The sequence below is a fragment of the Trachinotus anak genome, unplaced genomic scaffold (genome assembly GCF_046630095.1).
Source record: "Trachinotus anak isolate AG129_WGS33_773 ecotype Australia unplaced genomic scaffold, CSIRO_AGI_Tana_v1 ptg000009l, whole genome shotgun sequence".
In the NCBI taxonomy this organism is placed as follows: Eukaryota; Metazoa; Chordata; class Actinopteri; order Carangiformes; family Carangidae; genus Trachinotus; species Trachinotus anak.
In genome coordinates, this window is record NW_027273860.1 from 22,648,310 (window position 1) to 22,664,537 (window position 16,228).

A 16,228-nucleotide genomic window follows, 5' to 3' on the forward strand; every position below is an offset into this window, starting at 1 on the left:
CACCAACAATAAAACATATCAACTTAAACTTGGTACATTACTTTTTGATGATTACATTCTACCACTAACGATAAAATGATAAAACTATAAATGATAAAATGTTATGTTGTGGTGTAATGTATTGTGTTATTGTATTATGGACTTCCAGTGCCACCATGAGGTAAGCCTACACATTTGTAGTTTTTAGTGACATGTCTCGACATCTTGATATTTGAAAAGGTTTAAAAGTCAGAACAACAACAACACCACAGACTCAATTGTTTACACACTGCAAGCTCATAGATGAGACCTATTGATACAATGTACTGAAAATGGAAAGATCCTTGGTTTTTAAAATTTGCTCCATAAAAAGTTTGGTTATTGTTATCACAAGAAGTAATATTACTTGCAAAAATATCAGTCTATAAACATGACCTTTTCTCTGCATCACCCCGAGTGTTATTACTAGACTGGGAGAGATTAGATCAGATCTTTCATGTTAGTATTCAAAAACCAATCCATCTGACATTGTATTGTGGTGAACAACTTACCTGGCAGTCTTTTTTCCCTGAAAATTGATTTTGATTTAGGCCATTTCACAGAATTCTCATTTTTTCTTTTTGTAATCCATTAGTGTTCTCAATAAAAAAAAAAGTGAAAGGTGGTTTTTGCCTTGAAAGGTATATTAGTAGTCTTTTGTAGTGTCCTCATCATTTCATTTGGCTCTTCACTGATAAAGTGTGGGGGAAAAAATTCTGAACCAAAGTATCACACTCTGCTGTGAAAACAATATGAGGGACCAAAACCTAAGGAATGAATAATCTGTTAAGTATATCTGATTTACCTCTAATCCAAATTCATATGATGAAAGACGTTTTTTGTACACTCATAACTGAACTGAACTCAAGTCAAAACCTAAAATTAATTCTTCAAACACATACACAAATATTCATGTCACATTCCTTCTAACAAAATAAAACAAGTCTCTTTTTTTACTATTCCCCTAGCAATACTTTTTTTCTTCACAATATTAAAATCTGATCAAAATCACTTTCACCTGCAGCAAAACTGTTCATTTTCAGTTCACTTTTTTCATCTCCGTAAGATGATCAGATGATCACATAAATATCAAAAAACGGTTGAGTAGAAACAATTGTTGAATACCTGATTCTGCAGGATGCTTGTATTTTCCAGTGCTAGGTCAGTATCTCCACCTACTGGAGAAATGACATGTTTACTGGTGTTCATGAGCAAAGAATGTGCAGCAGACCATATTAGACTAATACATAATCTCTATATCGTAGTAACATCATAGGTTGCAATTTGCAGCAGGCAGACTGCAGTGTGTGAGGCAATTGTTAAAGGAGTGAAAGATTAATAAATAAATAGCTGCAGCAGTTTTAATGCAAGACCATACATTAGACATGCTTGCAGCCAGGCTTATTTGTATTCCAGCCCATACATCTGTAACCCTTCAAGCACTGGCATAAGAGGCCAACAAAGGGGCCAGGTGAAATAACTGCTGCAGTGCTCCCAGTGTGTCACAAATGTTTAATTCAGTTTAGGATGGGCTATGTATTATTAGTAATATAGTCTAAGAAACAGTACACAAATTTTTTTCTAGAGACAGAGGGTCAGAAAAGGGGGAGACTATTGTATTTTATGTTTTGTTTTTGTTTGTTTTTTTGGTTGACTTTTTTTGAAGTGCAGTCTCCTTAATTTTTCCTAATGATAAATTCAGGCTTCCTTTGTGGTGTATCTAATAGACAAACAAATCAAACAGATAGCTTTCACTCGTGCCAAAGTGGTGCACTTTGCCATATGCACAGCACTTCTTTATCTTGTGTTTCTTTATGTGTAAATTGGTGACATAATACTAAGGTTAAATATAACATATTTTACGAATTTAATATTGTTTTATTATTTTGAAATGGATGGTATTTTGAGTCAATAGTAGGGCTCAAATATGATATTAATAGCCCTAGGTAGGACCATGGAACATGTGATTAAATCACAATCACCATCCAAAACATTAAGACAGTCATTCAGTAGACATCCCTATTGTTGAAAGCCCAGGTACAGTTCACCTGCATGCTTGGAAATTAGAGCAAGATCTTCAATGGGCCTTGGGGAATAAATAATAACACTTGAGAGTATCCATACTGTTATATAATGTCTGTAAACATCAGTGTACATGTGTCTCACGCACAGTGAATTTTCTTGAATCGTTCATCACGTTCCTTACAAACAATAGCAAATACAAAAAAAAAAGGAAAGCCCCCCCCAAACAACAAGATACTGGCACCCTCAAAGGTCAGATGGATGAAAAAGCCCCCCGACCAGTAGGCAAAAGTCTGTCTGCAATCTGGACTCAAACTTTTCATCACTTTAGGGGAACTGTCAATAAAAAATACAGAATTATACAACAAAGACCACAAAATAATTTAAGCGCACACATTCAGTCCTAATTAAATTAAATTTTTGTTTAGCAATACATGTAGACCAAACAATAGCATAAAAAGGCATGAACCTGGGTACTGTTATCGTAAAGTTAAAGAAACTAAGAATAATGACAGTGACATTGTAGTGATGACCAGCACTTGTCTCACCCAGAGGTAGTGCACACTCTGACCAGCAGAGGACCGTCACGTCCCACGTATCGTGAAGGAATTAAAAGAAGAAAAGAGAAGCTGCGGTTCACTGCAGTGCTGTACCAGAACCACCGAGAACCACTTGGGGCTGACTCCAAAAAACTCAGGCTTCAATAGACTCCCATTCAAAAAACGTCAACTTCTCTCATGAAATACTAAGTCAATAATTTTTTTCCACAACTCATTGCCGTGTCATTGGCTAAATTCGTTCCCCTGATCAGTGTTTTGGTGGTCCATCTGAATCATTTTCTCTAATTAATTAGATATTAGGCCTTACAGATTGGTGATTTTGGAAGCATGCCTGTTGGATTGACATCCCTGGTCTGGAGTGATTGACAAGCTGGCGAAGCGGGGTCACCAGAGAGTCAGTCACCTGGGGAGAACGCAAGTCGTAGGCGTCTCGTTTTGACTCAGTTGTGATAAATTACAGTTATTTTCTGGTTATTTTTAGGTCAAGGAGGAATTTTCTACCGATACTTTTGCTGTTAGTTATTTCGTGATAATTGGTTTTCGGTTCACCGTAATTACAGCTCAGATGTACTATGTATTGCCTGGCACATTAGGCACAGCTGCAAAAATGGAAAACGTGTCCTGCAAAAAATGTATTTATTTTAATCCTGTGGCTTTATTGAGTTAGAATGATTTTCGAAGTGTTGAGTGATTAACAATAAAAATACGGGATGCACTTAAGCTCCAGTCAGCAGTTTCAGAAAGCAGAGAACACTGGGCACAGGTGCAACACAATGTGTTTTTGACTGACTTTAATAGACAACTTTACAAAGACAGGCAATTCCTCTGCTATGTGTCCCAAGCACAAGTATGTTTTATTTACAACACGTATTTACTAATTTATTTATTTATTTATTTATAGACATGGTAACCAGTAGGGAGTGTTTGATTAATTTGGCTGCCCTACATTAATTTTACCAGCAGATGTCAACAATGTGCACTGTGTTACTTAAGCTCTCCAGTACTGGGTCCATTTTCAGTGCCACTAGGTGAGAAGCCTCAGAGTGAAGTACAAATAAGGTCTTAACATACAGAGGCAGACAAAGCAAATGTAAATAAAACATTTAGAGCAGGGGTGTCCAAACTTTTTTCACCGAGGGCCACATATACAAACAGCTGGGCCCTGTACTGTAAATATTTCAAGCTTGTTATACAAATAAGTTGTTTGGCTTGTTAACAGATCAACTAACATTTGTTAGGCAATGTTATCAACATAAAATGACTAAATTTATCAAGTAATTGGGCTTATTAACACATGGATACTCTAATATATTTTTAACTCCCCTATAAGGGGAACAGCGTTGCGCTCAATGGGAGCAATGATGTTGCGCTGTGGACTGCAGGATGGCTGGCAGGTCGGGAGTCAGTTTGGTGGTTGAGATGCGAAGAACATCACAGAGATGATTGTCGGCCATTTTTGTTCTCAATCTGCTTATGTTCAGAGTCATCAGAGAAAATGTTTGCTTACATATGTATGTTGAGCCGAACAGACTCATCATACGTTTTGCGTGGTGTCTCATCAGAGGAAACTTTTCCACGCTCTGGTAGAAGTCAGGTAAGGAGAAAAGCTGATGTTGATTCCTCAGAGAATCATCACACTGCATTTCGATAAGTTCTAATTGCAGACTCTCTTCTAGTTCTTCTGCGTCCATCAAGGTGTCGAGAACTGCTTGATTTCTTTCTCAACAGAAAAATCTTGGAAGCGCTGAGAAAATTCTTTCATGAGAGAGATAATCACAGACACACACTGCTCCTTTTTATCAGAGAGATCGGCCTTTGGAAAAGCAGATTTGATTTCGATGTGGGGAAGTGTGCAACATTGAAGGTGCGTAACTGGTCGATTTCTGATCACAGGGAATAAAACCGCTGCAGCACGGAGTCACGACTGAGCCATAGCGTTTCTTTGGTTCTGCCATTTTTGGTCCCCTGAGGCAAAATTCTTCTTTGAGTCACTTTGTTTTATGAAGAAACTGCCTTGTTCAACGCAGTAGCTCAACCAGGTGTTAGAACTAAGAAATGCAATACAGTCAAGCCAAGTTTCATGTGTGGGCCATATTCCATTATATTTTTAGAATTTGCTGCGGGCCAATTAAAAATGGTCCACGGGCCATAGTTTGGACACCCCTGATTTAGAGCATCAGAAAACACTGGCTCTGGTGTAAAAAGACCAGCTTGAGAAACTTCCTGTGCAATGTTTTGATTTTTTGGAGCACGGGTTTACATTTGGATGTAGCTCTCCTAATCACTTATCCCTGTGGAAAAGATAAAGAAATTAATGAATGAATATCCAATTACAATCCACTGTCTTTCTTAGAGGGACGTCTCCATGCCCAAAGGTTTCTTGCTCTAAGAAAAACAAAGAGCACAACAGAGTAATGCAACACAGACGGCCACAGACGGCAATTCAAGAAAGCCTGAACGTGAATTGCAGATTTACAACCCAGGAAAAGGCAATGAACTGTTGCCTGAATAAAGATTGCTTAAATGGTCGTCCATCAGAATATTGCCGGAAGTAGAGAGATTTTTTGTTCAGAATAAATGTTTAACGTGTCACCCGAAAATACGCTTTTTGTCCAGGTGGTTTATGAGCTTTTACATTAGAACTAGCTTTTAGAATATGACATGTAGGCTGCCTTGCCTGGCATTGTCTGGCCTTGTTTTTTAGTTGTCCATGTTACTTGAGGATATGAAGCATTTGGGGACACATATTGTAACATCATTTTTGACAACTTTAAATTCCCCTAGTAATTTGTAAGCATTTAAGTTAAAAAAAAATTAAAAGCCTTTCAAAGTACATTAACATATTGACAGACCAGGTTGCTGTGAATGCTTAGCCAAATTTATTTTGAAAGGCATAACAGGAGGTTGTCGTTTTATTGTGACAATCTTGCAACTTTAAACCTCCAGACACCTGTTGTTAAGGGAGGGCCCCACTCACACACACACACACACACACACACACACACACACACACTCACTCACCCACCACAAGTTACAGCCAAATCACATGGAGAGAGGAGGCGATTCAACGCAGAGGAGCGGACCTGGGTTTGGGATGCAGTTATGGGAGAAAGGCGCCACGCCGGATGTTGATGTGGATTAATTTGTCTTTCCGTCACTTTTCCGCTTCAGGATTTTCGTCCGCTACGATGTTTCAGGACCCAGTGGCAGGTGTGTAGTTTTGTCTGATAAGTTTTAACCTTTGTTTGGGTGACGTTAGCCACAAGCAAACTGCTGCTGAAAAATACATTGGTCTGACATTTCAAGAGAGTGATCGCCTTCCTTTAATTAATTTACAATTAACTTCACGTGGATTCCGTTTACATTTAATTTACTTTAGTACTGCTGCCTTGTGTGGTCGCTAATACCTGTTCTTGGTACCTCAAATGTTTTCTTGGCTCAAACGACATTGATTTGTCATATTACCAGTACACGTAGTATGTCTGACTTGCATAAGATTCAGACTTATCTTCAAGTTACTCCTCCGACCAAAATGCCAATGGTGGCCGCAGTCCAGCAGTCACAACGAGTCCCCGCAAATCGAGGTGTTGCTTGGTAGATTTTATGAAAGTCGACCATAATGATCGTTCGACTTTCGGCCTTAGTGGGGATTTAACTCATTTTATTTTATGTAGCAATAAGCAACAAGTCACCACATAATCGGATATTGATGGTCTTAAATTACTTGAAGAAGGGGAGATGTGGTTAGACGCAGTGAAGATGAGGTTAATGACCAGTTGTATTTTCTCTTGTTTCTCTCTTCCGTCTACCTCTGTGGACACCTGATTTTTTCAGTCTATGTTGTCATGAATTCAAAAAGTATTTCATGTGAAGAACATGTACATTTACAACATCAGATAGGCTACATGTTATTATAGACAGGTAAATGTGTGAGATGTTATCACATGTGTAGCTACACTGCAGCAGCTACTTGCAGCACTGTTCAGGAACTGTCCAACTACACACCATAGTTTCTACTGATAAACACAGTCATTATTGTTTCAACCTCACCTATTGAATACACTGTCAATCATTAATGTTATGTTATTGCAGTTGTTTCTTGTCAGCATTTAGAATTTTCTCTCTCTTTGACAGCCTCCTTCATCCTTGTTGTGGTGCAGTGCTGAGTCTGAGAACTGAGCTGAACAACAGGATAACATTCACCAGGCCCAAGGGCCACTAGACCAATAAGACATGTTGGCTGCCATGCTGCGCCAAAGTACTGGCACAGGATCAGGTGGAGGTGGAGGTGGAGGTGGCGGTGGTGGAACCAAACTCTCTGTAGGTATCTCCCGCCTGTCTAGCTCCAGCTTGGGTTCAGCAGGCCCTGTTCGGGTCACCAAGAGCACCTCCCTGAGCTTGGATAGCCCAGATATCCCCGCCTCAGACCCAAACTACATTATGCAGCTGGTCAGTGACGTGCGCAAGTTTGCTGATGTTCTATTACAACTCAAAGACGTTTTCAACTCCAAAGGTATGTTCAGAAAGAGTGAATGCTGGCATTAAGGGAAACTGTGGCAAAATATACACAGTTGTTTTTGTAACTTTCTGCTTAGTAGTTGTTTTTTCTGCTGATGATAAAAAGTGGTGAGCACAAGATAATCTCCCTATAAAACAATATCTCTTTGAAGTGCTGATGTCTCACACTTGACTTGATTGAAGTACTAATTTGAACTATACCTGCTGCTCTTTGGAGGTAACCAGATTTGTTACCACAACAATTGCCAGATGTGGATCTGGGCTTTTCAGTGAGTTACACATGTGAATGTTCCACATATTAGCAATGTCGTCTTGTCTCCCTGTTTGACATGAACACATCAGTTTGGTTAAACTATGCTCTCCCTTTGTATTTTTTGGCTCAAAAAGATGTATACTTATATAGTGTAAGCCAAAGGGATTTATAGGGGAATCTAGCTGGTAGTCAACTCTTGTGCACACTCTGTTGCTTTTACCACAATGTACACAGTCCCAGACATATCTACCTGTTTTGTCCTGCTACAGCCTTGGCTGCACGGTCAGTCAACCAGCCTTATCTCTCTGTCTTTGGTTGAACTCCATGTTTCCTTTTGTAGATTAGAAAATAATGTGCATTCAATACTCTATCTATTACTACCTATTAATGATTACCTATAAAGAATTTCCAATATATTTGAGAAACCAAAGCAAATTGAGCGTTTTATGGAAATTATCTGGTCAAAACAAAGGAGTCAGGTCTGTCTTACTGCTCTTTCCTCTAAATAAGATGAGCTGAAGGTGCACGTGATGAGCCATGTGGTGGTGGTGATGGTACCCTTTCTCTCCCATTAGCACTGTGACATGACACCCAAGCCTTGGGAAAAGGAATCTGAGGCTTTTTTTTTTTTTGTCTGGAGAGGTGCGTGATATAGACAGACTTGCAACAAGCACTTTAAGTTTAAGAGATTTTTCAGTGACCTGTTAACATGCCACAGATCAAAGCAGAAACCATCATGTGATCAGTGCCTCTAACTTTATGGAGTTTTTTTGTGATTCCACATTTTCATTGTGTGACATTGTGTGTGTGATCAAACAAATTCAGTGTGATTTTGGTCTGTTAAATGGCCTGTTAAATAAAAATACAGGTTTTTGCCACGTAACGAAGTTGCATAGCTGTCATACTAGATGTTTTGCCCTTGTTGTTGGTCATTAAAAACTGGTTTATAATCTGTGTTTAAAAGTAACATCATACTTTAAATAGGCTTAAAACCAAACTCACAAAGAAAATAACTTGGTGACTGTGAGCCCACTCTGCTGCACAATATTTACAGGTCCAGTAAGCACAGGCTCAGCTATGCAAATGCTGTCACTGAGATGCGAAGCAGAGTATTCCCATTCCAGGGCTTATTTTAGCTAAATACAGGAAAGGGAAGATATGGGAAAGTAGGCTAAATGATGTGGGAAACAGAAAAGGAGTAGAGACCATTGTATCTCAAAGTAATTGCAAACTCCAGGAAAAGTCTTATTGACTGTTATTTTCACTGATTATTCCATTGCTCATACAATAAAATATAGCTGAAATCAAAAAAGCTTACCTTATTTGGGCATGGGTAATGAAATCAAGAAAACAGCATTTATTTTGTTTGTCATACCTGGTTGGTTTGTACCTGTTGTCAGAAAACTACCTCAAAGTATAATTGTTGTGGTTTAGTACTCTAGGACTTCAGCAGAGCATGCTAAAAAAGATTATTTGGAGGCACTGACTTGTGCTGTGATTGGATGGGATTAAACCCCCCACCCCAATTTATGGCCACATTGTCTCTGCAGTGCTAGCTCACAATAGTTCAGACCTCTCATTACCCTGGCCACTCACTGAAACCAAAGGACAGCCTCGTTTTTTCCCCCCATATTCAGGAGCAATATTCAGCCTCAAGCCCTGTGCCCCTCTCAACATGGCCTACATTCACAGACAACGATGTGAGTCTGACACCCATTGTTCCCAGGAGGCATCTCCGGACAAGCGTGCTGCTACCAACTGGCAGCTTTTACAGAAATTATACTTTCCCAAGTCAAGAATAGCTGTGGCCTGTGGGGTTTCTTAGGCCAATTCCTTTTAAAATGTTTTATTTATAAAAAGTTTATTTTTATAGCAATGCACATCAACCTTAAATGGAAATTATTACATGGGGGCTCCTCAGCTGTGGTCACAGTCAATGACGCATGACTGAATTTTGTTTTTTACTAGTGCCTGAGAAGAAACTGGTTGTGTGTCTTTGTTGTCAGGTCCATGTTGAGGACTTGTCACAGCATCTCCGCTGTGTTACATTCTTTCTTAAGGTTGTGACCTCACCCAGTAGCCACTTCTGGAGGACATGTAATTAATTGGAGCCGATTATTATCTTGAAGTTTGGTCTCAACTGGGGTCACTGAGGACGTTTGGAGACCAGATGAGCAGTGGAGGTGGTCCCTGTGGTTTTTGTATTAGACGGTGAGTGGGGCCTCCCCATCATACGATTAGCGTAACAAGCTCCTCATCAGAAGATTAGCGTAACAAACATTTGGCCCCAGCCTGTCTTTATTCAACAAGTTTTCAAAAGATTTTTGTGCATTTCATCATCTATTTTGGGATTGAGGGTGTATTACTGTGGCTGCCTGTCTGACTAGGACAAGTGTGTCATCAGTGTCTCATGCTCCAGCTCTGCCAAGCAGAATCATGGTCAAGAAGAATGAAAACTGCACCAGCAAGCAATACATTCTGTGAAGCTGAGTGGAGCAGGATGTTACAGGAAAGTTTTTTTCAATTGAATGCTACACCTTATGTAAAAGTAAACAGTTATCTAAATCTGTACTATCAGGATCTGTCCTCTATAGTTGTTGAAGGTTGTTTAAGGAGGACAGATATATGGGATTTTTGTTGGGTTTTTTAATTAAATAACTTAATGACCTGGAGCTGCTTATGTGTTCATGTGTCAGCTCCTTGTTAATTTGCCAGTGAGTCTGTTTCTCTCTTGTGTGTTGACTGCAATTGCACTGATATGCTGTCACCGCTATAAATTTACACCTTTCTTAATTATTATTTAAGTCTTTAAGTCTCACTATTTGAGTCTTTTTGCTTTTATTGACAAAAAACAAAGCAGGGCATGAATTTCAGTCTCCTCCTGCCTGGTTGCTGTGAATCGGTCCACCCCAGTTTTGGCCCTCCCAGACATACTCTTACCCTGTAGTTCTCTCTGCCAGTGAAATCTAATCAACTCTCAAATGTTGCGCAATTTCAATCAGTCTTTTGGGATTGCTGTGAATTAAGAATGTGTAGAAGCAAGGTTTTACTACACCTCCATCACAATTAGTCACAATTTAATTTTTCAGTGTTAATGTATGACTTGTATGCCCCCACATCCTGAAGTCAGCTGTATGTTGTGCTTTGAGTCATAAGCACTGAGTCATAATTGGAGTCTCTCTCCTTACAGAGAACACGTGGTTCTGTGTTTTAATGATTAACAGGTGCCTACTAAAAATGTTCTACAAGTGTTGTGTAATGCACAATGATATACTGTAATGCACCTGACCACTCAATGAGTCAAAGTTTTGTGGCAGGGAGCCAGACATGTGTTTATAGAAACAATTTTTCTAAACTTCACTTTACCAATTTGCTTTTGGCTTTGTTTTTGTGCCTTTGGTTGAAATGTGTAGTAAAGATATGAGAAAATTAAGTGGTTTTTTTTCTCTTTTTGCATGTCAGTTGAGTTGAGTTGTGGGAAAGCAATTTTGGTCTGGGTTCTCAGCGAAAGCCTAAATGCTATTTTAGTGATTTGTATTCTAAATCACCCCTTGTGAAATACCAGCCTAAAATTAGCCCTACTTGGGCTTTTCACTAACCATTCCAGGATTCCTTAATAGCTGTAACTGTACTCTGTTTAGACAGTCTGTCCCACTGGGTCTTGGATCCACTGCAAAGCATTGCAAGCTTCTTCCTCCAAAAAGTTCCTTTTATGGTTCTTTTAATGTGTCCATACTTAAAGCCACTGTAAATTATCTGGTGCAGAAGATAACTGGCCTTCCTTACTTTAATGCTGGCTCTTGAAGATCAAGTTAAATCAATGGTTTGGGAGCCTGGTCCCTACAGTACATTTTCCAAAGATTGTGATTTGATACTGTATACTCATCTTTCCAACTAAGCTGCCCTACAGATTTATTACATTACCTTAATTGTTTTGGGTAATCTTTCTTTAATAGTGAAGGCATTGTTTTAGCATTAGTGGACATGCCAGGGTTAGATCTTTTGATTACTACCCAACATGATTAAGGTGTAGAGAGTTGTGACATATGGTAGGTCCGTTTATATCCTCTGCCTGAGAAAACAAAACACGAACTTATATATTGTACTGAGCACCATCAGCTGAAAATCTGTCTTTTGGCAAGCCACAATGTTTGTAATAATGGCAGGCTGTGTACAGGTGGCAAAACGATGCTGACTGGTCAAGTTTAATAGCTTAAGTGGACTTGAAGATTTGTAAGTTCTTTTCATGTTGGAACCCAAGGGAGCTCCCTCTCTGCATGTGTTTCTCCTTCCTTTCCTCTGCAAAGATATATGGTTATAGGCACTGTTTTTGCTGGGGAAGCTTTGTTCCAGGAGGTTGTTGATGTTTGCAACACACTAAGATAGAGCTCTAGGATTCCCATGCTGCACATGAGAAGCTAATGATTGTGGGCTCTGATGAGGGACTGAACTTGAGAAACTCAGAACTGAACTATTGCAACAAAGATGGCAATTTTATCCTCTATAACAGGGGTGTCAAACTCAAATACACAGTGGGCCAAAATTTAAAACTTGGACAAAGCCGCGGGCCAACATTGATATTTATTGAAAAAATCTTCCTCCAGATATAACAATGAACCTTTTCATATGGACCCAAACAAGTTTTGCTTAAACATTGAATATGGAACAAGCAAAGCTTAATACTATACAATATATAACTTAATATTGCACACATGCAAAATCGAATTTCAAATTTAAAAAAAACACATCAATGGTATTCATTTCTTAAATAAAATTTAAATAAAAATCGTATGCCTCTTTTTTTATTTGCAGCTTTCTGATTTAGATTTCAACAGTAACCTTTTTCCACAGGCTAATAATAAATTTAAAAATAAAATAACAACAATAAATCAATTAACTTATAATAATGTTACTCCTGTTTTCTGCCTTTCTTTTCGCCATTTTTGGGAGGGGTAGCACGGTGCCAGTAGTAGCATGAGGTCGCTATGACTACTGTCAACAGAGGAGAGGGTGTTTATGGGTCTTGTCCTGATTGACGCGCCAAGACACCAGCAGAGCATTCTGGGATTTGTAGTTATCGTGTGGTACTGCACTCCGCTCGCAAGGCGTTTGCCCCAGAGCATGGCAGTAGTATTAGCGATACATGCGCTGTATAATACCGGCGGGCCAGCTCTAGTAATCATTTGGTATTGTCTCGCGGGGTAGATATAATTACACTGCGGGCCAAATTTGGCACCTATGCTCTATAAGCTTAAGCAGTCCCTGAATCTGTGGCTTCTATCCCTGCGTTGGACTAAAATAACAGAGAATTAGGCAAGGAAACATTTGAAATCCTGTACTTTTAAACAGACTTTTGGAGCCAATTATTCATCCACTGATACAGTAGATATATATATATATGTGTGTGTGTGTGTGATGTAGATATATCCACTAGTAAGCCTGCAAAATTTATGAAATTTCTATAAGTTAATTTTTGGTCATGTTTGGTCATTTATTATCAATAACACGTAAAACACAATTTATGTTTTTTGTCATTAAAAGCTTGATCTGAAAAATTTTCATGGGGAATTTTTGCAACAGGACAAGGAGGTTAGGTTTTAATATTTAAATATATTCAACGAAATTATTTGAATCATAAATAAAACTGAATAATGCCATTACTCAAAATTGCTTTTGCTTTTGCTGTTACTCAACCATTGGCCATCAAAAGATTTAATGATAATAATAGTGATTAGGACATGAATTATGGGCTGTAGATTTTAAAATTCTGAAACTAAATGCAAAATAAGCTTGTTTTAGTTACAGCATGTCATCAAGGTAAATTATGGCTCTTACATAGCGATTCTTATTACCTGGAAAACCCACTTGACTAGTTCTCTTATTACAAGCATTGATTGGGGCTACTCGTAGCACAGTACAGGTATGCCAGCCTCATTATTCACCAGCTATATTCAGCATAATTGTCCTTTTTTTCTGCCAGAGCCAGCCTTAGAGTATGCTTACATGTGACCGGTTCAGCACCATGCCGGGTACATCTCATAACTTGTTAAAGGCCAATGGAGTTGATGGGAGAGAGTAGGATAACCAGCCATTGTCTTTGTCTGCAACATTTTGTAAGTTTAAGAACTACTTGCTGTGCTCAGTCTGTTTACCTCCACATCAAACAGAGGTCTGCTTCCTTTTACAAAGCGTAACCAACTAGGGCCTGTCCTGTCTTGTGAAACTCAAATTAGGTCTGACTAGGTTGTAGAAAGGGCAAGGAAGGAGAGTGGAGCTTTTCAGAAGGGATTGAATTTACCAAAGTATATAGCACGCAAGCAACAATACCCATATCTCTCTTTTAAATTGGCTTCTTGAAACTGACAATGTAGAAATGTCTGTTGAAGAAATAGTGTCTTTTCATCTCATAGAAGCATAGAAATCAGGAGCCTTTAAACCATCATATTTCATAACGGGGCCCATTAATGCAGAATGCCCATTGGCAATGTTTAGTATCTTTGATGAGGTGTAGATCAGCCTTGACTCCACAGCCCTGAATATCACCCCCATGCAAGGCCTGTGTATACTCAAGCTGTAACCATGGTAAAAAAAGTCTTCAGTCTGAACATGTTCTTGAAATGCTTTGTCCCAGTTCCTTTTATAATCTGCATAATTCCCCTTATATACATAAAAACATTGCATCTCCCTCAAACCCTTGATGTTATCCATAGCTCAGAGATGCTTATAGAAAAAGTTGTTGTATTTAATACATTTAAGTCAATAAAATACCTTGACAGTTATGAGAATAATCATGTTTTGAAAGTTGCTTTGCAATCTCTCAAGCACACAAGGCCCATTCTCTCAGGATTAGGATGCTAGTAAAGCTGAACAGTGTCCTCTTGTTCTCAATGCTGTGATTGTCCCCCAACCTCAGCCCCCTCAAATCCCAGTTCTACCCCTTGACAGGTGTAGTAAAGGGGCCTGTCTTTGCTTGTTGGACAGATCTCCCAACTCTCTGGCCTGCTGATGCTTCTTCGCCTACATTATATGGCTTAGGGAGCAACTGAAGACTCATCAGGCTAATGCCTGAACAGTTTGACTGCCAACTAGTTGCACGTTGCATGGTGGGGGATTTGCAGTCTCTCTTAAAGAAAGCATAGCTGAAATGCCAGCCTTCAGAGCTTTGCATTTACAGCGGGGGGTGATGGTGGTGGTGATGTGGGGGAGTACCTAGAGAGAAAGGTCTTTCCTCACAGTGATAGACAGCTCCAAAAAGAAATGAAAGAGGGGGGAAAAAAATTCTTCATTCTGCATCTCATTTATATGGAAATGCCTGAAGAGAGAAATATCCAAGAGTAGACCTGTCTGTTGACAAGAAAGAGATGTTGGAACATTTTACCAGATCACCCTTGGATTTTAGGATCAACTAAAGTTTGAAAGTGAATATGTGGTTATATCACATGGTCCTCTCTATTTGTCAAACTTAATGTCAGATATTTTCTATCTTCAGCCTTCAATCAGCATCATTTTTCACTGACTTTTGGTTTCCTGAGCTAATAGCTTACAAGCCTGACAAAGGCAGTGTCCTGCAGAGTGGGACCAGAAAAGCCTCCCACCTAGGTGAAAGGTGCTGGGTGCCTAGGGCTAGCCTAGGGCTCTTTTTTAAACGCCAGAAAAGTTCCCCTGCCTTTTACCAGCTGCTTGTAATCTGCTAATCTGTAGAGTGGACTGCCAGTGGTCTGTCAATAGAGGTGGACCAGGGCCACTGACCACAGGAAATATGTTGAGGAGGGGCATATCTATGTTGTGTGAGCCACCCATTGCAGTGACCCTGCCCAAGTGTTAAAGGTTAAGTGGAGCCATTTTCCACAACCCCTTGATATCTGGGCAAATAGTTTGAAATGTAGATTGAAACGTTGAGGTCAGTTTTAGCTGTGAGAGAAATGTGAAAGAATGTGGCACTTCACCCCAGCCAATTAAAAGAAGAATTCATTTGACAAAACAAAGGTTATTGAGTCACACAGTAATTGATTATTAGATGCACATTTGGTAGCTTGTCTTTTGAAGGAGACTAGTCTCAAAGAAACCCCTTGGAATGTAGTTTTACCATAGCTTTTGATGAATGCACAATTTCTTTTAAACAACTACAGAGTTGTAGTTGGTTGTTTAGGGGGTGAGTAACTGGAATGTCCATCTGTGGTCCGACTTAATAGGACACAGTGTGAGATTTTGATTGACATTAGTCATGGATAACCTGTCCAACATCCTATTTAGGCCCCTCTACCATGAGCTGCTTCCATTTGATTGGACCTCTGCAGACCCAGTTGTGACATGTTTAGTGATTTCACACTTGCTTTGTGGCAATAAGCACCCCTCAGTTCTCTCAAATGTTTCGAAGCATAAATAATACATTGCTCCCATGATTTGCAATGCATGACTGAGCATACCAAGGTCACAGCTAGAGGAATGTTGCCAAGTCATATTGTGTCAGGCCCTAGTGGAAGTTTTGAGCTTCAGAGAGTTGAGCCTTGTAGTAAACATTAAGAAAAAGCATCAGCATCTTTTTAGTGCTGATGACAATAAGAAAATATTCAATTTTTTATATGGTAGTTCATATATTATGGGTAAATGTAGTATTTTAAACCTTTTTATGGCTGAAGGTAAAATTGTTTGACCCTCCACAAATACCTGGTTTTTGTTCTTAGATAAATTTCTGTATGTCTCTTAATTTTGTGCAACTAAACTTGATCCACTTAGTAAACTAAACAAGAGATAAGATCAAATGCAAAAAACCTAAACGTAAAACACAGATGAACATAGCTTTTCTTTGGTAAGGAAAGTCTGTACATTTAAGGTGTGGCTCTGCTACACTTTCCTT

General features: G+C 39.1%; 1 protein-coding gene across 1 annotated transcript in view; it reads left to right on the forward strand.

The window, feature by feature from the left end:
- Window positions 1-5,639: 5,639 nt before the first annotated feature.
- arhgap29a (Rho GTPase activating protein 29a) overlaps window positions 5,640-16,228 on the forward strand; it is a 34,647-nt gene continuing 24,058 nt past the window's right edge. The window contains exons 1-2 of the mRNA XM_071485874.1: window positions 5,640-5,810; window positions 6,735-7,113. Of these exons, the coding sequence (XP_071341975.1) occupies window positions 6,834-7,113 (280 nt within the window). The 5' untranslated portion in view covers window positions 5,640-5,810; window positions 6,735-6,833. The remainder of the gene's footprint in view (window positions 5,811-6,734; window positions 7,114-16,228) is intronic.